We start from the raw sequence: 25,664 nt of genomic DNA, 5'->3' as shown, positions 1-25,664 counted from the left end.
AGTAGCAGATTGTAAAGACCCAAAGAAATCTTTTCATAGAGCATACAGAAGTGTTAAAATGAACATATGCGCTAGAATAGTACTGTATTTAGAAAAATCATAGTTTTGAGAACTAGTATCAATATGTGGTCTCCAGTGATATCCCAATGTATGCCAAAATGCTGCTTCAACAGCTCCAATCATACTGATTAATCTTTAATCTAAAACAAAACAGAAAACACCACACAATTCCATTCAGAATTTCAGAACTTTTACATGGAGACGCATCCAAAAAATCCTGATATTTTCAAGAAGTCACTAAAGCTGTGCCTACAGTTGCATTCCTCTTTTGAAAGAGGTATGCAAATGTGGTAAATAAAAAATGCAAATGAGGAACAAAGTAAACTCCATCTTCGAAAGAATCCTTCTTCCCATAAAAAAAGGGAAGGAGGATTCTTTTGAAGATGGGATTTGCTTTCGAAAGAGCAGTGTCTACACTGATTTTCTTCTTTCGAAAGATGCTATTTTGAAATAAGAGCATGCAAATGAGGTGCAAATTTGTACCTCATTTTCATTTACCTCATTTGCATATCTCTTTCAAAAGAAGAATGCAAATGTAGACACAGCCTAAATGTTTAGAAGTCCTTCCCTGTTTAAGAATCTTATCACATATACATCCAGCAAAGAATCAGTTAACCAGATGGAGCAGAGCTGGTCAAGCCTATTATCACCTCCCAAGACAGAAGCCTGGTAACAACTGTTGAAAACGAAGGCTTTAAAAGAAATTATTTATTGACCAGTCAATTGTGTTAAAAAGAAAAACTAAAGAAGAAAAAGAAAATCAGGGGATTAGACAATAAAATTAGGTTCTGGATTTCTTCAGGAGTAGTAATGCATTCAAAGGACCTAGGAACAGAATACACATACAAACCCCTTTAAGCACACCTGAGTTAGTGGTAGAATGGAGAAAAAAACATTTTGATTCACCTTGTCACCAATTTTACAATTCGTAAAACTGAGAATTTCCATTCTTATTGTCCGTTTTGGTTGCCATAGGATAACCAGGCATGCCAATATGTTCATACCCACATGCCAAACACTACAGTCATGATCATTAATGGAATAGCACTGCTTTCTAAGAAATGGTTTATCCTAAAAATTGGTAATGCAGGAAGCTTCATTGACAGGACATCAATGAAATAAGTATTAAAATAATTCTACTGCAAAGAGTGACAAAGCTGCCCACACTTGAAGGGACGATGCTTTCATCTGAGGAAAAAAAAATTACACACTGAGGCTATGTCTACACTAGCCTAGAATACTGACCTACCCAGGGTCAATCTTCTCAGGTTCAATTTCGCACATCTTGCAGGGACACGTGAAATGGACCTATCAAGGGTTGGCATTGACTTCTGTCTTCCTTGAGAGACGCAAGGAGTAAGTGAGGTCAACGGGAGAAACTTCTGTCAACCTTCAATGAGGACAGCCAGGTAAGTCAAATGCAGATATGTCGATTCTAGCTACACAACTGCCATAGCTAGAAATGCATATCTGCAATCTACTTACTTTTCCTAGCGTGGACATAATCTAAGAAAACATTTTTAAAGATAGTAGTTTTAGAGATATTGTACCTCAGAAAAATTCCTAACTGTTCTCTATATTTCATAATAAAATTAAATTTTGTATTGCTACTTAAAAGTCAAACACCAAGTTTTCATATGCCAATAAGAATGTAATTTCTCCAATTACTATCTACTCATGCAAAAAGTTGTAGTGCTTTATGCATTAGAAGAAAAATTACTACAGTTAATTATAGAAAGTGATGTATTTGACACAGCCAGGCAGGAAATACTGTATTCTACACTGAAATTTGCTAACAGGCCCCCACTCATTGTGGCAGTTGTATCAGTAATAACACTTATTACCTGCAAAGCCATATCTGGTATTTGTAAGGATGAAAAACTACTTTTTTTTTTTTTAAAGCAAAAGCAGTCCAGTAGCACTTTAAAGACTAACAAAATAATTTATTAGGTGATGAGCTTTTGTGGGACAGACCCACTTCTTCAGATCATAGCCATACCAGAACAGACTCAATATTTAAGGCACAGAGAACCAAAAATAACCATCAAGGTGGGAAAAAAAAAAAATCAGAAAAGTATTATCAAGGTGAGAAAACCAGATAGTAGAGGGGCAGAAAGGGTGTGTGTGTGTCAAGAATTAGATTAAGCCAAGTATGCAAAAGAACCCTTATAATGACCTAAAAACTTCCCATCCCGGTTCAAACCACATGATAATGTGTTGAATTTGAATATAAAAGAGTTCAGCAGCCTGTCTTTCAAGACTGTTGTGAAAATTCCTCTTCAGTAAGACGCAGACCTTTAAGTCATTAACAGAACAGCCCACTCCATTAAAGTGGTGACTGACCAGTTTGTGGATCAGGAGTGTTTTTATGTCTGTTTTATGCCCATTAATTCTTTGTCTAAGAGAGTTTGAAGTCTGTCTAATATACAAAGCATCTGGGCACCATTGGCACATGATGGCATATATGATGTTAGTTGAGGAATATGAGAATGTGCCCGTGATCCTGTGAATAACCTGGTTAGGTCCAGTGATGGTGTCGCCAGAATAGATATATGGACAAATTTGGCAACGGGCTTTGTTGCAAGGAAAAGTTCCAGGACTGGTGTTCCTGCGGTATAGACTCTGGTTCTAGGCGAGAATCCTCATAAGATTGGGAAGTTGTCTGTAGGAGAGAACAGGCCTGTCATCTAGGGCCTGATGGAGTGTGGCATCCTGATTAAGGATAGGCTGTAGGTCTTTAATAATGCGTTGCAGTGGTTTGACTTGGGGGATGTAGGTGATGACCAGTGGGGTTCTGTTCTTGGCTTTTTTGGGCCTATCTTGGAGCAGCTGGTCTCTGGATATTCATCTGGCACTGTCGATCTGTTTTTGTATTTCTCCTGGTGGGTAATTCAGGTTTATGAGTATTTGGTAAAGATCTTGTAGTTTTTGGTCTCTGTCAGTAGAGCAGAACAAATGCGATTGTACCCAAGGGCTTGACTGTAAACAATGGATCTAGTTGTGTGTGCAGGATGGAAGCTAGAAGTGTGTAGGTAAGTAAAGTGATCAGTGGATTTCCAGTAGAGTGTAGTACCAATCAGGCCATCCTTGATTTGTACTGTGGTGTCCAGGAAATGTATCTTTTGTGGGGAGTAGTCGAGGCATAAGTTGATGGTGGGGTGCAGATTGTTAAAGTCTCTGTGGAAGTCTTCTAGAGTCTCTACACCATGGGCCCAACTCATAATGATGTCATCAAGGTATCTTAAGTAGAGGAGGGGTAATAGGGGATGACAGCTGAGGAATTGTTGTTCCAGGTCAGCCATAAATATATTAGCATATTGTGGGGCTGTGCAGTTGTCCGCAGCAGTTCCACTAATCTGGAGGTTTAAATCGTCCTCAAATCAGAAATAATTGTGGGTGAGAACAAGCTACTTTGCTTTATGGATTTACAATTATTTGAATATTCTGTGACAGCTACTAGTTCTAGCAGAACATTCCTGTAAGTCTTAAGGTAAAAATAACTAATCCCTTCACTCACAAATAATACGCAGAATTTTCCTTGAAACAAAATACTTAGACTTACTTCAAGAATATAGTTCCACCCCTTTTCATTGAAGACATCATCTTGAAAATGCTCCTTGTAGACCTCTTTGGCTTCCTGGATTTTCTCTTTGGTTATCACTTTGTCTGCAATGAAACACACTTTTTTTTTTTTGTTTTTTGCATTGTTTGCTGCCAAGCATTATGCAACTGCTTATGAATAAAAGATAAGGTTTTTACTATCAAAAGATTCCTCCCAGACATGAAAAAGTTACTTTGTATCCAGATACTATGGCTAAAAAGCCTTATTTTGGGGCTTTAAAACTGTATTGTAAAGACGACAGGCTGGTTAAGGAACTTGGTATGGTAGTGGGAGACCTTTCGCTTATAAATCAGTAGTTCAAATTCAGACCAGGTGGGTAATATTTGAGCTCACTATCAACTGATGGCTGGTCAGTGTCTACATAGGATAAGTTGGTGCCCTCAGCCCTGTGGCCAGAGGAGCCTGAAAACACTCAACACACCCAATGTTTGAACTACCATGGATACTAAACTTTTTTTCTTTCACATTGATGATCCCTCCTAAACAGGTTTAAATCCTTAGCAGGACACACCAAAGAAGTCAAATGCTATTGCCTCCATCATAATCTTTATGGCTAAGCAGGAGACTTAAACTACAGGACTGCTAGCTTCGTGCCTTCCATAAGTACTACACTGAATTAAGTTTAATATGCATCTAATTTTTTAAAGCTCAGTAGAAGCTGTTACAGTAACATCAACTAGCCTCTGATAATGAGGTTTTGGGGACTTCAATAGATGACTATTTTGGGACAGTTCTTCCATTTCAAGATGATAAAAGAAAAAGGAAATGTAGATCCTACACTTTCCATATTGAATGATATGGGACTGCCAAAATTTTTTTTTCTACTGGAATGCCAACATCTAGCAAGAACTGGGGTTGGCATTGGAGGAGTCTTGGTTCAGATTTGCACAATCTGTGACCAATGCTGTCTGAAAGGATTTTTTGTATAAACAGAAAACAGAATGAGAAGACTGATCAAACTAGATATATACTTGAAAAAAGACAAACTGTACCTCCAAACTTTAATCTATAATGCAAAATTAAGATGTACACCCTCAAATGGTCTGAAAAATGCATCACAGCTATCAGAAAACATTAAAATTCTGTTATAGATCATGACTAGATTTAGAGGCAAATACATTAAAACACAAAAAGTTACTAATATGGGCATTTAACTGAACAGACACAGATTGCACATTTTTCAAGTTTTAAACAAAAAACTTATTTTCTTCCAAATCTATTGCTGCTTTTTAAAAATGATTTCAGGTAACTTATTTTTGTTCTAATTTTCAAGTTCTTATGTTTGATATTCCTTTAAAGCATTGTAATGTCTTCTCACAGATTAAAAAACTGGTTATTCTTTGGTATAGTTTTTAGTTTGCTGAATCTCATTGATAGCTTACAAAAAATAGAAGGCAGCAAGTGCAGAAGACCATTTTATAAGAGATGACATCTCATTTGAGAGTCATGAGAATAAGATGACATTTCAAATTTTAAAAACACTGAGCTAAGATAATCCAAAAACTCAACTATGAGAATATAAGACATTTGGAGAAAAATATGGAGATTTATGTGCAGGAAATGTTTTATCTGAGAATGATGAGACATACCTTTTAAGTACTTATTTAGAATGTACTGCAACCCATAAAATACTGTTTCCTCATATTTCACCTTCTTTAATTTGGAATTCTCAGTCTTCTTTTCACGACATTCAAAGTAGGAATACACTTTGCTTGTATTAGGTGGATATTGCTTATAATGTGTAACCTACATTAAGAAAAACCTCAGTCAGAGCTCAAAATGTATATCACCGCAAAACAGACCGAAAAAAAGATATCAGAGATAAATAATACTTGTTAGCGTTTTCAGCAGAGTTCCAGCTTTACATGTGATTCAGTTACCCAACTCTTTCACGCTCCTAGCAATGAGAAACACTCACTTTGCCACACCATCCATCATAAGAGCTGGGAGGACGGATGGGGGAAATCTCTTCTAATGTACCTCTCCCCCACATATCTTGGTTACTCAACTAAATTTCACATTTTTTACTCTATTGTTTTTCAATCTTTATATCTACTAAATACACTTAGTGTCCATCTCTGCTTCTGCTCACACAGTAGGTTTTCCTAGGTCAGCAAAGTGAAACTGACTTGGATTTTGAATAGCAATAAAAAAGTGCCAAGGCTAGTCAGTTTTCGCTCTGCTGTGCCTTTGCAAACTTGGTAGCAGCAATGGAATGGGAGATGTTTGCCTCTAGAGAAGTTAGCACTGAATCAGTTTATGCTCCCTTCACATCTGTAAGTTATCAATAGTCATAAGACTAGATAAAATTCCTCAAGCAGTTCAGATTCTGAAGAAGCTGATGGAACTCACCCAAAAAAGCTTCCCATCTATCCTGGGTGAACAGGGAAGCAGATTTTTCAGGCTCTGATTATGTCCCTGCCAACTTTCAAGCCTCAGTTTTTGCTGCTAGTTGTGTTAAATAAGTGGGTTGGTTTTCTTCAATGGAAGAGCTGCATTTTCCCCACTGAAAATTACTAAAGGGATTTTGCTCAAATTTTCCACAAAAGCTCATCTTCAGGCACAAACCAGGCATTGGGAATTCCACTCCAAGAGCGAATGTTTAGTCAGAGCTGAGCATGTGAACACAAATGGTTATAAATGTGCCTAGCATTCTCTCAACTACTGATGGGAACTCTTAGTATGCACATTTTACAGATCTATTACACCTCAAGCCTAACTATATATATCTTCCTTTCCCATAGATGAGCCACTTTAGCCTTTAACTTCCAATCCTGTCATTCCCTTTAATATATGATATTTATACATAATGTCCACCCACATGTGAAATAGGAAGGCTACACAATGGTGTAATTTGAAAAAGCAGTTTATTTACAAAAGTTTGGATTGGTTTACAGATTCTACCATGTAAATGCTATCTCAAATGTCTTAAGTCAGCTAATTTTCACAATTTGTCAAAATATACTATTGTATACTACACACTAATATACATTTACACAGTTTACAGCAGAAAAATAAAGGTGCTATGTCACCACTGCTCAGGACAGAAATTTGAAGGAAAACTTCAAGAATTGCTTGGATAGCTGTAGTTAGATGAACAGCTTTCTAGGCTTGGTCAATATAATATATGTACAGGCTGAACCTCTCTAGTCTGGTACTCATCCGGCAACATCCATTAATTCAGCCTGATTTTAATTTTAATTAATTCAGGCAGACAACCACTTATCATGGGTGTGGCCAAGTTTCCCCGGTCCAAAAAAGTTTACCACCACTAGCTTTGGCTTTCAGTATTCTGTGGTGTTATTAGCTGTAATTTACCCCTAAGTATCTTATAAGAGCCCAATAAGCATTGGAAGTGTCGGTCATGCTGCTAGATAATACTGACCTCCCCGGTCCAGAAAATTCTCGTTTGGAATCGGTCTGGCACTCTTGGGACCTGACTAGAGGTTCAACCTGTATAAATAACAACTTTTTCTTGATACTTCTTTCAAACAAAGACCATTTTAAGGCACTGAAGTGTACTCCTGGTGGAATTCTGCGCTGCTGCAAAATGCAGCATTTGGAAGAAATTAACACTGCACACAAAATGTCCTTTCTTCACAGAAATAGGGTGCAGTTGGAATTTGGGAAGGAGGGAGCATGGGGCTTTCCAACGGGGTTCTGGTGGGCAAGGAAGGTGGCAGAGAAAAGGGAAACCGAGTTGTCATAGGATTTGCTTTTTTAAAATCTACTCCTGGATATGAGAGAAAAAGTGTGAGAGCGAGAGCGACTTGCTGATAGCTAATGGCTGGAACTCCTACAATGAACACTCTGCTGGATGAGGGAGGTCACTGGACCAGAGAGCCAGGCAGTAGGGTGCAGCCCATATCCTTTGGCTGCCCCACAGGGCCCAGGCTGGCATGCCCTCTGGCAGCCCCATGGGACCAGGGCTGGAGCCAGAGTCGACTTCCTCTGGTAGCCCAGAGACGCTGGGGGCAGCTGCACAGGGCTAGAGTTGCATCCCCAGCATGGGTTGGAGCCAACTTCCCCTGGCAGCCCTGGGTGGCAGGGGAGGGGGCACAGCAGCATGGGTGATGGCCTGGCAGCAGCTGCACATAGGGAGAGCAGTCCAGTGCTGAGAGGGTGCAGGAGGCAGCTTGGGAGCCAGTGACAGGGACCATTCCCTGGTCCAGCTAATTCTCTTGTTTGGGACTGGTCAGGCCGCAACCACACTGAACCAGGGAGCTGCAACCTGTACTTGGAAATACATTACCCAATTACTGAAAATGGACATTATGTAGTGTTATTTGGACAAAAAACTTGGAGAATTTTGCAGAATTTCAGAGTATTGTGGGCAGAATTTTTAGATTTTTGGTGCAGAATACCCCCAGGAGTATTGAGTAATAGTTCTTAAGTATTTTTCTGTTTTATCATGATATCTTTCTAGAAAAATATATCCCAGCTCTTTTTTAAACAGCAAGTATCTGATACTTTCAAAATTATTTTTCCCTTACCTTTATTACTAAAACTGTAGATTAAAAGATTTTTAAAATCCAATTTTCCTTTTTAATCACTTGTGCTGTTCTATTTTTTGCATTTCATTCTGCTTGGTCAGTGAACTAGAATGGCCAGTTTCACTTTCTGGTTTTCACATACCAGCATAAAGCTGTGCTTATGTAGCCAATGCTGCAAGGGAATGTTTAATATAATAAAAAAAGTGTAAAAAATGAAAGTTTATTCATCTTTGGCCTTCAAAACTTAAACTCCTAAGTTTTGAGCACACACAGCATGACAGAATTTACAAAAGTTAAGAATGTTCACTTCCACTTAATGTTTATATCCGAAGAAATGTGTGACCACAAAAATTACACTACTTGGTCTTTAAGAAAAAAAGAGGATGCAAGGAGTCAATGGCTATTACAAATGATATTCTGTGCCAGACAGTTTCACACAAACTAACTGGACTAATCACATGATTAAATTTTCTTGTAGGTGTAAATTTGAAAGATTAGAGCCCTTATAAGGCATTTTTTTCCAGTTTTGTTGGTTTACATCACTGTCACGTGATGGATATTAAGTTTGTCTGCATAATGAAATTTAGTATTTGCATCTATTATAGCTACACGTGACTTCAGCCACATACTGGGCTCTGATCCAGTATTTACTAGTACCTTCTGTTTTGTACAGCAACTTTTACCCTGAAGTATCCCAAGCTGTTTCACAAACTTAAATTGATGTATTAATTGTATTAAGACTACCTACAGCCAGGGTAATGAATTTGGCATTAGGGTCAATAGGCTAGTATAACAATACACCACTGGTCCAAAACAAACTCAGGCAATACATGCACTACACCGTTGCCTCTAAAGCCTTTTTCTGACCCCAGCGTGACCCCCCCCCACACCCCAAAAAAAACAAACAGAAGAAACCCATGAACAACCCCACACTTCCTGACAAATAAGAAGTGCTATTGGGAACAGTGGTTTGCTGGCAGGAGAGACAAAGCAACTGTGTTTTGTTGACAGGAGAGCTCTCTCCTGCCACCAAAGAATGGCTACACTGGATGTTTTACAGCAGCAAGGCTTCAGCAGCATAGCTGTGGTACTTTAAGCTGCACAGTGTAGACATGGCCTCAGTGAGAACACGGCCATAATGAACTGGCAACACTACTTCCTGCTCTAGCTACAGAAAGTGTTCTTTGGAGATTTCCCAAAGAAATATTCAACTGGCATAACACTGGTTAGCTTGAAATATGCAATGTGATCACAACACAAGGCACAACAGGTAAACTACAGTTATCCGGCTAAAGACAGACAGAATTACCAATAACAAGATTAGTTCTTTATGTATGGGGATTGAAAAAGAAAAAAAAAGTTTAAATCTAGAAACTACTAGTGTCAAAAAAAAAAAAAAAAAAAAATCAATCAAGTTTAATGGATTTTCCCCCTCATAAGTTTCTTTGGGAAAATGTTCTTACCTAAAAATGTACATCAAGCTGCTTCCCAACAAATTTTCATTTAGTTTTAAATCCTTGACAATAGGGTTATTCATAAAGAAATGCTGTGTAATTGTTAATTATATTGCCTCAAATATTTTAAAGTCATTGACAGATTTCAAATTATGCATAGCTCATAGAGCTGGAAGGGACCTCAAGAGGTCATCGAGTCCAGTCCCCTGCACTCACAGTAGGACCTACCACCATCCCCAACAGATTTTTTTTTAAATCTGTTTGCCCCAGACTCTTAAAAGGCCCCCTCAAGGGATGAAACTCTGGGTTTACAAGGCCAATGCTCTAATCACTGAGCTAAGACTAAAAAATTCTTAAATCACTGGTTACTGAAAAATAATTCAAATGGCCTGAACAAGGTATATAGTCTCAGAGGGGTAGCCATGTTAGTCTGTATCTTTGCAAAACAAGGCATATGTGGTTTTAAAATTTTAAGACATTATAGTTATGTAATCTTTAAATTATATTTTCAATAGCATGACTATGCAAGTTATACTTCCTCCCACAGATTAAAACTCACAGTGCTCATTGCTCTCACGTGCTTCTCTTATTTGAAGACTAAAAGTTCTTCAGGGAACAGAAGGTGTCCTTGTGAAGTGCCTAAGAATTCTTCGGTGTTCAGAAAACTATAATTTCACAGCCTTAGAGTGCTATGCTTTCCAAGTGCTTATTGTAATCGTATTAAAGTAACATATTAGAAATTAAGCAAAGGGAAGACTGGTCCTGGGGTTAAAACGTGGCTAGAATTGGCTCTCAGGAGATCTGGATTCAATTTCAAGCTCTGCCCTCGTGAAATTGGGCAAATCTTTAAGCCATTTTATTACTCATTCACAAAAAGACGACACTAGGCACTTGCTTTGTCCCACCCGTTCAGTCTCATTTGTTCAGTTGTCAGAATCTCGGGGAAGGATCTGTTCAACAAGATGTCTCGTACAACACACAGCATAAGAGCATCTCAATCTTGTGTCCTGGTAAAGTCTATAGGCTACAAGTACATATCAATACACATTGTGACTGTCTGCAAGAATGATATAGGGGCTACATTTAGTAGACCACAGCTTGGAAAAGGGCACTACATTACTGAATAAAAACACTGCAGAAAGGATACAAACAAGGAAGAAAGTGACAAAAAAAAAAAAATCAGTGTTATAAGGCATTTATGATTGTAACATGCTTTTGACATAGTTATAATCTCTTTCCTCCCAATTTCCAGATAAATAAGAGAAAATGCAGAACACTGAATAAAAACTGCTATCAGGAAAACAACTGAGTGATATGTGTGGAAACTCAAGTGTGATGTTCTATGTGGCCTACAAACCACTCTAGTTCCTGTGGGCTAGCCTATCACCCAGGAATAACTGGAAAAAAATTGCAAATGGTAGATATTAGGGATGAAAATGTGCTGATACAAAGGGACAGACTAAAATGACCTAAAAAATCAATAGAAAAGTGCAAGGTAACAAGGCAAGGAACTTCCAAAAAAACTCTCATGCAGTTAAATCAGATGAGTGGTGTGTCTGCCTACCCTAAAATTAACTCCCCTCCCATTTAGTGCAGACAAAGCCATGTCCTCAACACTGCTGGGCATGCTCCAATTGCAGCCTCTGTATAAAAGGGAGCGACCCAGCTCAGTTTGCTCTGACCGCCAAAGGAGGAGGTTGCACATTTCAGGCTCCCTCCCAGCAGCTGCCAGAGCCCCAGCGGCCAGACACATTGAGAACCAGACTGCCTGGCTGCCCACAGAAGCCCAAGTGGAGATGGAGCCATGGGAGTTCCACCAGCTGATAACCCTGGAGAGACCCAGGAGACCTGTGGATGGCAGCTCTGGAAAACAGGCTAGGAAGCAACCTGGGAAATAAACATTTGTGTGTCAAAGGCAGCATGTTTTGGGTGGTTCCCACTCAACAATTGGGGAATCCATTTGCTTGTATCAGGACCATGAGCTGGGACCTAATAGAGCTGCAGGGCCCATCCTCCTCTACTTCAAGCCACCACATATGCCGGGTGGCAGCCAATTTCCCCTTCCTCCTAGCCCCGCACACATACAACTAGGCCTCACAGAGGAAGGCAGCCATACTAGACCTGAGGCATAGACTAGTCATTTGAACTCAGCTGCAAAGCTATAACATCCTTCTCTCCCTATTCTAAAGGTTACACCAATCCCATGACATGGGGATAGTTTAAACTTTGCCTACACGCAGCTTGAGTGAACACTTTGCTGCAATACCCAAACTAAAACTAGATTACTAGACAAGCTCAAATTTATATTGACCAGCCCAGAGAAGCAACTAAATAAATGAAATACATAAACAGATATTCCCCCTAAATCAAAACAAACAATACTGCTGTAAGTACTACAGGCATACAAATAAAGGACCATTCTACAATAGAAATGCTCAGGGTGGATAAAAATCAATGATTTAAAAAAATAATTAAGTTTGATTTCAAAATTGATAATATAAAATTTCTTATTTAAAAGATTATTTAATGAAATCTTACCACAAACATGCTAAACATTAACTCTCACAAATGAATTAATGACTTTGTCCAGCCTAACTACTAGCTCTTGCAAGTTCCAAATTTTCAATTTCTGTTTCTCACCAGATTAACATGCAAATACAGACAGGGGATAGGCTATCTGGTTCTGTCACACGTTTATGAGGTGGTGGACCTGGGCCAACCCTGTCAGAGTTAGTTGAGACATTCTCTTAAGAGAGATAATATACAGGAAAGGATGGAGGTAACATGAAAAGGGAACAATGGCATGGGCTGGAAAGAAAAAGGAAAGATATCTAGTGCACACATGGATGTAAAAAAAAGACCCTATTTGGGCATATTTAGACAGAATTCATTCGGGGGGGGGGGGAAGGGGGAGGGAAGCCAAGTGTAAGCAGTGCAAGATGATGAGTAGGGCCTAGTTTCAAGAATGAAACAATCACACAGAAAACTGCTTATTGGGAAAATAGGATGTGAATACGACTGAAAAAGCCACGTGGGCCAGCTGGTTTACAATGAGACTCCCACATATTCAACTGAGGCAATGTGTCCTAACAGCTGGGTCAGGACCCAAACATGGGTCACAATTACATTTCAAAAGGGTTACTGGTTGGTCTGGGCGGCTCCACAGGTACTGGCTACTGAAGTGGCTCTCAACTTCTTAACCAAATTAACAGCTGTCAGGCAGTTAAGCCAATCAGTTAAACTAAGAACCACTTCAGCTACAGGGCAGAGAACTGCATACCTGAGGAGCACTGCCCAGCTCATGTAAGATGGGGGCCTGAGTCCAAGGTTGGGAGGGAGGGCAGAGCTGATCAGCTCCCTGGCTTCCAGCCTCTGAAGAAGGTGGGGTCCCTCCAGATGGCACTGCTGGCCAGGGCTCTGCCCCAGCCAGCTTCCAGCCATAGGGATATCAGGGCTCCCCCGCCCCACCCCCGCCCCGGCCGACTTCCAGCCATGGGGGGTCTGAGTCTCCTCCAGGGCCCCAACCAGGATTCTTGGGCCTCCAGCTGTGGGGGTCCCTGTGCATCCCCTGGCTCCCTCCAGCCTGTGAGTGACTCCTAGCCCCTGAGAGTGCGACTCCCTGTCTGGAAAAGGTTGGGAACCGCTGAACTAACATGACGTCAGAGCCTGCTGTAGTTAATTGAAAAATTTCCCCAGCCTGAAAAGGCCCACAAGTTTGTCACCTGACACAAGACAACATAATAGTCAACTCATTGCAACGAGTGCTAGAATATCATTTTAGTGGGGTGACGGGTTTCAACAGCAGCTTGTGCAGACAGAAGAGGAAGAACGGGCAGCCATGTTCAGCAGGATTTTTACTGCAGATATTGCCAGTTAGCCAAACAATTTTTTTAAACTCTGTTTCAATCCACTGCTTTCTCTGGGAGTGCCAAGTCCAGTCTGATGTGACCTCACAGCCTTGTAAAATGTTCTAGAACAGGTTTTTTTTTATGCTTTTGGTTTAGAACATTGCAATCTAGTTTGCTAAACTATTAGGCTCTAACCAGCCACCTTAGCCAGGGACATCATAAAAACAAGGGCTGGAAGGGACATCAAAGGGCCATCTAGTACAGCCCCCTCCACTGAGGGAGGACCAAGATGCGTAGATCAATCCTAACAGCTGTTTGTCCAACCTGTTCTTAAAAAATCTTGAGTGGCAGGGACTGTACAACTCCCCATTGGAAGTTTATTCTGGTGCTTAACTATCCCTATAGTTAAAAAGGATCTCACTGTCTAACCAAAGGTTTCCCGTGCTGCAAATTAAGGTGATTATTTCTCATCTCGCCTTTAGAAGGCAGGGAGACCATCTCACCGCTTAACACAATCATCTGGTCCAAGGTCTGCCACAGTTGGGGGCACTGCACTTATACCAGAGCAGCCCCTCTCTGCAGCAGGGGGACTGTTCTAGACAAGCCAAGCTGCAGCTTCCCCATTCCCCCTCCTTGTGCCTCTCTCCCCGACTCTCCACCCCATATGACAGGGATTGCTCCAGTCGGGTTGGTGCACCCCATGCCGCCCCCCACCCATGATGTCCCTGAGAACAGCTGTGGCAGGCAGGGGGCTGCTCTAGCCCCTACTGGTTAACTAACCAGTAAGCCTCATTCTGTAAGAGAATAGCAAATAATTCAACAATTTCTCCTAGTCTTGACGTCTTACTCACATACATTCCTAGCACAGATTTTAGCATTCTGCTGAATCTCTTCATCAGACCACTAACTCAGGATATCTAGTGGCAAAATCAACTACCATCAGCACAAAAAAGCAGTCCAGTAGCACTTTAAAGACTAACAAAATAATTTATTAGGTGATGAGCTTTCATGGGACAGATCCACTTTTTCAGACCATAGCCATACCAGAACAGACTTAATATTTAAGGCACAGAGAACCAACACTAGTAATCAAGGTTGACAAATCAGAAAAAGTTATTATCAAGGTGAGCAAATCAGAGAGCAGAGGGGCAGAAGGGGGCAGGGAGAAGAGTCAGGAATTAGATAAAGTAAATTATGTAAAAGAGCCCCTATGATGAGCTAGATACTTTGCTTTATCTAATTCCTAATTTCCCACCCACCTTCTGCCCCTCTGATCTCTGATTTGCCCACCTTGATGATAATTTTTTCTGATTTGTCAACCTTGATTACCAGTGTTGGTTCTCTGTGCCTTAAATATTAAGTCTGTTCTGGTATGGCTATGATATGAAGAAGCGGGTCTGTCCCATGAAAGCTCACCACCTAATAAATTATTTTGTTAGTCTTTAAAGTGTTACTGGACTGCTTTTTTTGTTTTGATAGTATATAGACGAGCATGACTCTCTCTCTGTTGCTACCATCAGGGTATATTCCCCTACCTGCCTTTGGCTAGGCACAGGGTCCAAAATGTCTATTTTTGCCCTATAAAATATGTTTTTTCTTTCACAGCCCATAGTTATATGGAACTTTATGGTGTCTGAAAGGTGTCTCCCCTTTTCCCACTCCCTCCCTCCCCTCCATAATTCACAGACCTATCACAATTTTTCATCACCCTCTCTACTCCAAGCCCTTAGAAAAAAATGTTTTTTCCTTCAACCCCTCAGTTTATCTTGCTTCCAACTGATCAGCAAAAGAAAAATCATGTGCAAGGAACATTAACTCCCCACAGTCCTGGATGGGCATAATCATCTGCTTATAAGATTTCGAATGTTTTTGTCCTCCCACAGGAGCTTTCCTTTAGGATGTCTCTTCTCTAAAAGTTCTCTCTGGGCTCCCTCTATCCTAGATCCTCTTATGCTCTCTAATACTACATTTAAATGTACAGAGGTAGCCCATCCCAACTTGGCAGGACCAAGTATAGATTTTTGTTTTACTTGTCTTATTGTACAAATAAAATAAAAAACAGGTAGAATTGGTATCTGCTTTTCATACCTTTCTTAGATTGCACCAGAATTGAGTATGTGGGGGGATGGGACAGTACTTGCAGAGCAAGTTGTTTATGTACATAGGGAAGTCCTTTGTAACTCCCTAAAAGAGTTCAACAAGAGACACATTCTGCAATCCTTTCACAAATGCCTGAAATGTGAATTCTGCAGACAATATAGAGGAGGAACAAATGTACAGAAAAAAGGCCCAGGAGTCACAGCAGAAAACAAAGAAGGGGATGCAACAACACATATTAGGGCTTCTCCAGCAGCACACAAAAATACTGCAGATTCTTGTTGACCTATAGGCTCAACAAGCACAGATTTACCTCCTGGTGCAATCAATGGAGGGCTCCATTTCAGAAGCATCCTTCACCCCTCAACATTCCAAGTACTACCAATAAGCCACAACTCTATACTCCCCATTCCATTCCAGAACATAGTAAATACAACCGCAGCTTCACAAGCACTGATTATGACAGGCACTTTTGGTTTATGAATGTTTTTCCCCTTGTGAAGTTCTGTCTATTACAAAAATACATTAAACAACTGAAATAAGTTAGTTTTGGTACACAAAGTTCTATTTTTTTTTTTTTGAGATTAGTTCTTTTGAAAGATGAGGCAGAGTGCATAGTACCACTCAAAACACCCACTCACTACTTGTTATTGTGTGAGAGAACGGAACTCATAGGATCAGTGATAAACAATGTAATGATGAGAGTCCATCAAGTAGAACAACTCTTTACAGGCCTTGAAACAGCAGGACCAGGCAGAGCACAAACACCCCACAGTAACAGTCAGCCACAGTAAAGTACTCTTTCAATGCGTACCATGGCCACACAGCTCCCACTGAGCTCTTTTAATAGCTGACTGCAGAAACTCAGATGACAGCCACTTCATCTCTTCTCTAGCACAGCTGCAAATTTTTCCTCCCACTGCCTCACACATATTATGCCGGACACAACAAGCTATCACCATTGGCATATTTTTCTTCACCAACATCCAATCTTATGATTAAACACTACCACCAGTATCTCCTTCAATCTACTGAAAGCACATTCAATTGTCATTCTACACCTGCAGAACTGGTAGCTGAATTTTTCCTTGGTGTTGTCACAGTGGCAAGGAGTATTAATTCATATATCAGGGAAACAAGAGGCAAGCAAGACACCCCAAATCAACGCTGACATTTCAACATTACCAGTGGTAATCCATTGGACAGGAAAAAGTACTTTCATGCACCCTTCCTGAGCAATCCTGGGTTCTTAAGACACTTGTCATGCATTTTTACAGACAGCCCACAGTGATACTAGTGAAGACTCCCAGGTGATCCACCAAATTCTGTATAGTCACAGAAGCTAGCACTTCTGTTGATGTACGATATGGCAAAAGAGCTGCAGCCAAAACAGGAATATGCATGCCATCTATTCTCCCTCACTGCAGTCCAGGAAGACTACTACTGCAAAGCCATCTACTAAGTCCTGCACGTTATCAAGTCACTGTCCTGTACAGTGGGAAATGACTAATGGCCTTACATACTTGCATGACAGCAGCCTCCACTGTGGCTTTCCCAAAATGACTGCCCACTGCCTGGCAGCAATCCAGCACTTCCACAGTACAGTCACCATTCACTTCTCAACTATCAGCTGGGGGAAGCCATGCCTGGCTCCCAGCATGGCAGGGAGCCTGGAACCAGGCAATGATGTACTGGTCAGTTTCCCAGCTCCTGCCAGTGAAGGGGAGCCTGGAGCCAGGCTGCCACCTGGCCCCCAGCTCCCCTCCACTCCCTGGAGCCAGGAAACTGACCAGGTTGGGTGTCTTCCTCAGTTTCCTGGCTCCCCCGAGTTGCATGGGAAATTTGACTTATGCGGGGATTGGGAGAACACAACACTTCCGACCCCCCTGAACCCATAAGTCAGGGGTCTACTTGTACCATGTTCACTAGGTAGGTTTTCAGGCAGAGCAAAGTTCGTTACCTAGCCCACCCCTACTCAATGTGGGGAGGACCCACATTAGACTTTGTAAATGGAGCTGAGATTTCCCAAGAACTCAAACACACTATTTAGGTAAAATATAAAATGGATTAACTACAGAAAGACACATTATAATTAGCAAGCACAGAGATCCAAGTAGGTTACCTAAAAAGGGGAGGGGGAAAATAAAATCTGCAGCCTGTGTTTTATAAACTCCTAAACAGAAGTCAAATCTATCAGCATTTTGCCCTGATAGATGGTACAAACAGTTCACAGATCTTCAGTACACAGGCTGGAACGTCCTTCAAGCCAAAACCAGTCACCCCGTTAAAAGTCTTTGTCCTCAAGGGCTGACTTGAGAAGGACAAGAGGGGAAGAGATGATATTGTTTTCCTTTCTATTATAGTTTCTTCCAGCTTGATGGAAAGGTTTTTGCTATAAGATGGGTCAAGCTATCTCCATTCTATGCTTGCTCTGAGATGGTTGTTTGGGAGTGGTTTCCCTTCAATGGGCTATCACCAGGTCCGACTACTCCACTGTTGTACTTGAAAGGCTGGTTGTGGGTGTTAAAACTTCATAAGTCACATACAGCAGCAGCGCATATAACATATGGCAATAGTGTTCAACAGCTCAAGAATGATACCTCATAAGGCATATGCTGTATGCAACAAATAATTATGTGACAGTGTTGAACATAGGAACTCCAAGATGCCGCTTTGATGTACAGAGAACTACACAAGGGTTCTATCGCCCCTCTCAATACGATAGCCCCTTGTATAGGACACCTAGGGCTGCACATGGCCCCTGCCATGGGTGAGCATGGGTAAAATAAAAGGGCACAGAGCCCTAGGCACAGATTCATTAGAGGGAGTTGCAGGGAACCCCAAAATAAAGAGGAAGAGGGAGGAACACGGGGACCGTGTGTGGTACAGTGGAGGACTGCACACCAGAAGCTCCATATATTGTGGTTAGTCTAGAGAAAGCAACGGAATACATGTCCCCGTAGATTACTAGTTCTTCAAATTTTTTTATTGGTGACTCCTTTCACACAGCAAGCCTGAGTGTGACCACTATTAAAAATATAAAAAAGCATTTTAAAGTAACAATCTTATAAATGATTGAGGCAAAGCAGAGTTTGGTGGTAGAGGCTGACAGCTTGCACGCAAAAACCTCATGACCCCAAGTGCCACAACTCCCAGCTTAAGAATCCCCACTCTAGTGAAAAACCGCTAGCACCTGCAAATCAGAAGAACTTTTTTCCTTCTCTCAGCTATGTAATTTCACAATAGAACCATAACAATGTATCACTTTGAAGCAATATTGCAGATCCTTTAGCACCTCTAGAACATTACCTCACTAAAAAGTAGTTTGCAAAAACTGCTTTTGGCTTTCACAGATATGAATTTGTTTATTCAGTCTGTCAAACTGCAGTTTCCCCCCTGCACAGAAGATTCATTTAGAGGTGCCCCATTACTCTTGAAAGCTTTACTTAAGAATGATAAATGAAGTATTAAAGGGACAAATTTTCACTCTGCAAGACATTAACTAAACATCTTAGATATCGTGGTCCCTGTACACACAGTGCACCTCTCCACAGTTCATCTAACAGGTAGCCAATACCGAGAATATGGCTTACATAGCTGCACTATATATTTGGACTAGCTGCAAGGCGGCAAAACACATGCAAATATAAAAAAAAAAAAAAAGTTTGAAAGACTGAGTATGATTATGTATTTCTGCAAATTGTTTTTTGTGTCCTACATTGTAAAGCATTACAAATATATTTACCTTGTTATTGGCCCCAAAAAAGAAAACAGGATAACTTAGCATCCTGCTTCAAAATCAAGAAGCACTAGCTGCACAATTCTGGAGGTTCAAATTATAATGCTAAATTGATCTTGCAACTTAGCACTGCAAAAAACAGTGCCTGGCCTACAGCAAACCTCTGAAATCATCCATCATATGCTAACTCTTCTTTAGAATACCTAGACCAAAACAAGTTTTTTTCATAACCCGTCATCCCTAGTTTTAGATAGACTGGCTCAGTAATTCAAGAGGACTTTTCTGTCATTCTTAATGACAGGGTCAGGGGCCACTGACCTGTAGACAAATCAGTCAGGTCACAGAAGCGAAAAGCAAAAAACAAAAAACAAAAACCTAACCTCACTGATGTGGTTCCCAACTGTTTAGGGGTTACGGCTATGGAGCTGGAGGGGGCTGGGATGCGTGATGCGGATGGTAAGAGTGTAGGAGGGAGGTGGAGGGTCTCAGTGAGAGGGATGTCGGAGCGGGCTGGGGTGTGGGTCTAGGTGAGAGGAAGGATGCAGGAGCGTTTGGGGGTCTGGGTGGGCTTGGATGGAGGGTCTGGGGTGCAGAGTGATGGAGTATCTGGGAAGGAGGGGGCAGCAGCAAGGTGTCAATGGTGAGTCAGGATGGGAAGGAAGAGGCAGGAAAAGGATACGACTTGTCTGGGGGGGTGCGGTCTGGGTGACCGGGTTGCACTTCTCTTTGCAGCACCCCCAGAGGCACATGGCTCTTCCCCTGTCCCAGGCGTGGCCTTCTGCTGCTCTGATTGGCCAGAATTCCAGCCAAGCAGAGCAGTGGTACAAAGCCTCTGGGCATGCTGGGAGAACAGCTGCAACCAGCAGTGGAGCCTGGAGCTGCTTCCTGGCTCCCTAAGGAGCCTATAGTCTGGATCTGGAAGGTAGCCTGATCCTGCCTGCAAGGCTCAGGGCTTCACGCCCCTCAATGGGCTGGATTCTATGGAGGGGAGCCCCAAGCCTTGGGGTCTGGATCCAGACAAGCTGTGGTATCACACCCCAGTTTGTGAGATAGGGTGGTGTTTATAGAAAAATGGGACAACATGTGGATTGTCCCCATGGCATTCCTTAAAGCAAAACGTCAGGGTCCATTTCACAGTACTTAGGTGCTATACAGGTAGAGGGCCAGCTACTAAGTCCTTCCCCAGACCAAACCTATTCATGCTACATTCAGCAACGATACTAAAGCTACTGAAACCCAGATTCAAATTCATGGATTGTTAGAGCACTGTGCTGACGGTTGCCAAGCTGCTCTCCACTCAGAAATGAGTTGAGTACAGTCTTGCTCCATTTAGGACATATTGTAAATTCTGTTCATGCTGGGTTTTGCTAAATAATCATGTCAGTGACAATGGTTGCTTGGAAGTCATCCACTAGTATTGGAGCATTAAGTAAGCAGCTTAAACTAGAGGTGGCTTCTTCCAGAGAGGCTGACTTAGGCATCCATTTTTATAAGATGCCAATACAGTGAAGGACATTGGAAGTGTGTAACAGCTCTTACAGGGCTTTTTATTATTAGAAAAAAAATGAATATAAAAGTGTTTGATTTATAACCTCTGCAAAGAGTTACAACCTATCACATATTTTAGTGGGATTGTTACAGAAAGTGCTTTCATTGAATCTATATCATTGATTAGGAAGGGATAAGGTCACTTCAGGGAGCAGGCAAGTGATATTGCTTATATTATGTAACTACACAGACAAGTGTATTAGATTTAGCGGTAGGCATAGAACAAGTAAAACTTATTGCATGAAAAAGACAGAAGTTTCCAATTGTACCTAGTATACAATGAAGGACACTAACTGTAGCAGTAACTTTGTTCAAATTACCACCTTTAAGCTATACCTTGTGTAATTTTTATATTGTATATTTAGCTGTGTCTGTCCAACTGGGCAAGGTTTTACCATGTTGTCTGCTCCTCACAAACAACGTGCCAGCCAGAGCTCCTTCCTGGCCAATGCCCAGCCCACCAATGGAGCACCCCAGCAGCCTGCTGTGGCAGCTCCAGCCCTTCCCTGGCCAGTGGGGGGGTGTCCTCCCCCAGCATTCCCACCCCACTGGCCAAGGAAGGGACTGGGGCTGACACAGTGCTGAGGGGGTGGAGGAAGAGATCCGGCCCCTGAACTCTGGATGTGTATTACAACAACAAGTTTCCGTATACAACTTTATTTCAATTCAATGTTGACTTGCAAACGAAGCTGCAACAGGTCCTCAAGTTAAGGAATAGGGGCCTATTCTAGCCTTTCTGAGCATGTGCACTGGAATCCCAACTGTAGATGATGCACAGGCAGTCAGCAGTGTTTTAAACAACACAGCAGTTAAACCCTGGTAAACTGATTCACTACACTGGCATGGTCACCATTGTTAGCACCTGGGGAGCTACACTAGTGAAAATTTGAGAGGGAAAAAAATCTAGTACAGATTGAGGTTAAGAACGTGCAGCAGCACTTACATCCACACGACAAAGATTCCGAACAGCATCTTAAGTTTCTTCTACAGCAGTGTTTGAGATTTGCTTGTGGTTCACCTCAAACATGGTTCAAGTTAGGAAGGTTCTCTCCTACCCCCAAAAGAGACCAGATCAATGTACTGATGTAGTTCCTAGAAGGTGACTAGGTTTAATTGGGTTAAAAGCTGTTTTGAAAGCAGTTCCACGAAATGTCTGGTCAACATTAGAAAAATCAGGTTGGCTTAACTACATCTGTCAAGGATGAGAAAAATCCACTGCTGAGTGAAATAACTAAACTGACTTAAGTCCCCCTATAGACAAGCAAAAGGTTGATGACAGAATTCTCTAATTATCCTAGCTACTGCTTCTCTGGGAAGTATGTGCCTATACAGAAGCACTATCATTGTAGCAGTGCTGCTGTAGCAATTATGCAGTGTAGTTGTAGGTTTATTTGCAGATTTAATTTAGATTTAATTGAAAATACACATCTTCAAGAACTGGAAGAGACCTTGGGAGGGTCATCTAGTCCAGTCCCCTTACCTCTTGGCAGGACCAAGCACCATCCCTGACATCTATTTGCCCCAATCACTTAATGGCCTCCTCAAGGACTGAGCTCACAAGCCTGGGTTTAGCAGGCCAATGCTCAAACCACTGAGCTATCCTGCCCCCCATCTTTCTGTCATTTTTGCTTTTTTACAAATAGGGTTGTTAACGCTAAGCCAACTCCTTTTACCTTAGGAAGAAATGGTCCAAATTTGTCTGGTCTCTACCCTTTGACCTCTCCAATTTGGGTGACCCTTTCAGGAACTAGTAAAAGTAATATCAGTGTTTGTACTCCAACAAAACAAAACTGCAGAAATGTAGGACTGTAGGATGGGGGGTGGATCTTAAATGTCCTGCTTGAGGTAATGCCCTCTCCTTCAGTCCTATGTACTTGATTTGTCAGTTTTTATTTCAATTTTTGTTTTGGTCCTCTGTACTTAATGTCAGTCTGTATTGGAAATGAGATTGATCCGATGAAGTGGGTCTGTCCCACGAAAGCTCATCACCAAATAAATAATTATGTTGGTCTCTAAAAGTGCTATATTTCTGCTGTTTTCCTTTCAGGAGCTGTAGACCCCACTGGCATACCTCTCCAGGTCATTTGACACCACAAGCCACCTCACCATGACAAGGAATAAACCACAGGGTAGATTTTAAGTTATATGTAAACTCCAATCCCTACTGGCATAGTTAATCAGGTCTAATTTTGCAGTATACATCAAATCTAAACAAAGTTTACCAGTTGAAAATACTTTTTCCTTTCACTACACTAGAATGAGTGGAGGAAGCCGTGTTAGTCTGTATTCCCACAAAACAAAACAGCAGTAATACTACATTACCCTAGAATGAAACACTCTTCCCCTCTCCCCAGCAATCTAGCTCTCAAACAACTTGTACAGTGAAACCAAATAAAGACTTCCCCCTTTCCCTCTCCCCCTCAGCCCCCCCACCCCAACACACACAAAGGCTGGGATATTCACAAGCAATTAGCGATGCAAGAACAGCTCCCATTCATTCAGTGGAAGGCATGCAGGTGAATTTGAAAGTTTTACCTGGGGAACCTCACACCCAAAGTTAGCACTGATTGTTCCCTTACAACATTGTGAAGTCAAGGCCAAAAAGAAATGAAGCCAACTCGCACAGGTTCATTGTCCAAAGTTGAAAGATGGGGAGCTGAGCGGGGGTAAGGGGCTATGCAGTAAGAAAAACAAAGGGTTGAATATTCCTTCAGTTGCGTTAAGGGGTTAATAACACGGACCCGGGCTCAGAGTAACACTCACTTGACAATCTTCTCAACACGGCACGCTTGATTGTTTTGGGATCCCAGAACACCACGTTCCCAGCTAGCAGGAGTAGCTGTCACGAGCCATACAGGCTCCTGGCCAGGCAGGAGCATCGGCCCTTTGCTGGGACACCCCCTAAGAATCCAGGCTAGTCGCACACCAAACGCGAGGGTTTTCTCAGCACGGCGCGAGCGCCATGCGACCGCTCAGCACCTGCCCGGGCGCAGCCAGCGGGCGCCGCGATATCTCGGACCCCACCACCCTGCTGCGGGCGGTGCTCGCGCCCCCCCAGCGCTGAGCATCACCGGGCCCCAGGTTTCACTTTCTATCTGTCCTCTTCCCGGCAGCTCGCTGCGGCGCCAGCCAGCCAGGCCCGCCCCCTCCACGGGTACCCCGGCCTCATGTCACCGCCGGGCCAGCCAGCAGCTCCCTCCCGGCTGGGGGCACCCCGGGGTCAGCCCAGCCTCCTCCCGGCCTCACGCCACCGGGGGCCGCTCACCTGCAGCCCCGACCCTCTGCCGCTCGGCAGCAACCTGGCCGCCCCGAGAGGCGTCGGCCTCCAGCTCTGTCGGGGCCCTGCACGGCGCCCCCTGCGCCCCGCTCGCCCCTGGCCGGCCGGTGCCCTGCGCGCCACGCGCCGGTCGAGCACACGCCCGCAGAGGTGACCCCGGCCAGGCCCGCCGCCCCTACCTTGTAGGAGTCGGTGGCGAGCAGAATGTTGAACTCGGCGCCCGCCGCTGCACGTTCCATGCCGCCGAGCGCGAGCCGCGGCCGCCGCGAGCCAAGACAATCACAAACGGGCTGCACCGCCGCCGCCTCCCCGCGCTGCCAAGAGCCTCCCCAAGGGGCGGGGCCGCCGCCGCTCCACATCCCCCCCATTGGATTCGACCTGCGCCGGGAGGAGGTGAGGCGATGAGGTCACGTAGCGGAGGGCGGGGCCAGAGCCTGCACGCAGCCTCGGAAAGAGGGGGGAGGGGTCAACATTTCACGTCCTCGGGCTCCGGCGCTGAACTCGACCGTCGTTGGAAGGAGAGGGCGGGGCCGAGGCAGAGACGTCACAGGGCAGCCGCTCCACGCTCTCCTTCTATTGGCTGGGCTCCCCTGAGGCGGGCGGGAGGTGAGGGGAGTTCGCTCGGGAGAGCTGATGACGTAGTGGAGCGGGGTGGGAGGGGCTGGAGATCGTACGTGCCGGGCGCTGCTGACGCAAGGCGGCAGCTTTCGATTCTTCGCAGCCGGCGTTGGTGCGGGGAAATGGCTGAGGGGGTGTCCGGCCCCGCCCGCGCTGGCTGGGGCTGGCGACGTGCGCAGCCAAGGGCGAGCTCCACGTGCAGCGGGCCCAGGGCTGCTGCGGGGGCTGAAAGGAGGAGAAAGTTCTTCGGATGCTTAAGTCAGTGTCTGGAGCCTGGGCCCTTGGTTAGGGTCCCCCAGCCCCTCTCCCGCCCCGCCGAGCGCTGGAGACCACCTGCCGCGGTTGCGTGCAACAAGCCTCGCGGGGTCCCACCGAGCGGTGCGTCGGAGAGGGGTCCCTTCCCGCGGGGCGGCGGCTGCTGCCCCATGGCACCGAGCGGCGGAGCCGCGTTCTGCAGGCGGAAGCCCACCACCACCACCTCCTCCTCCTCCTTCTGTAGGTCTGTCTCGCTGTTCGCCGCCTGCGGAGCAACTGCGCTGCAGAGCGACTCCTTCCCCCCAGGGAAAGGCCCTGCCAGGCCACGTTTGAGCGAGAGATGGTCGCGCCCTGCCAGCTATGATCGGGTTCAGCGTTATCCCAGCTGCCTGTCCGCCAAGAGACTCAATCAGAAAGGTCGTGTCTGTGGGCGGGACCATGCGTGCTAGATTGGGAGATGGTCAGTGCAGAGACCACAACCAACACCCAGGGCTTGGCTCTACGGAAGAAATAGGTCAATTTCCTGTACTCATTGCTAGCCGTGGCAATAGTGTAGCTAGAATCCACCTCTGAAATCAACTTATGTGACTGTCCTAACTAAAGAAGTTAAATGAGAGCATTTCTCCTGTCCACCTTCCTTACTCCCCGGAGTA

General features: G+C 43.6%; 1 protein-coding gene across 1 annotated transcript in view; it reads right to left on the bottom strand.

The window, feature by feature from the left end:
• NAMPT (nicotinamide phosphoribosyltransferase) overlaps positions 1–24,556 on the bottom strand; it is a 50,544-nt gene extending 25,988 nt beyond the window's left edge. Inside the window, exons 1-3 of the mRNA XM_075016593.1 lie at positions 24,318–24,556; positions 5,272–5,428; positions 3,623–3,726 (exon numbers count right to left, since the gene is read on the bottom strand). Coding sequence (XP_074872694.1) covers positions 3,623–3,726; positions 5,272–5,428; positions 24,318–24,506 — 450 coding nt within the window. The 5' untranslated portion in view covers positions 24,507–24,556. The remainder of the gene's footprint in view (positions 1–3,622; positions 3,727–5,271; positions 5,429–24,317) is intronic.
• Between the last annotated feature and the right edge of the window lie 1,108 nt (positions 24,557–25,664).

This window comes from Carettochelys insculpta, chromosome 1, assembly GCF_033958435.1.
Source record: "Carettochelys insculpta isolate YL-2023 chromosome 1, ASM3395843v1, whole genome shotgun sequence".
NCBI lineage: Eukaryota > Metazoa > Chordata > Testudines > Carettochelyidae > Carettochelys > Carettochelys insculpta.
The sequence above is the reverse complement of the archived record's forward strand: the minus strand, read 5'-3'. Positions and strand labels throughout refer to the sequence as shown.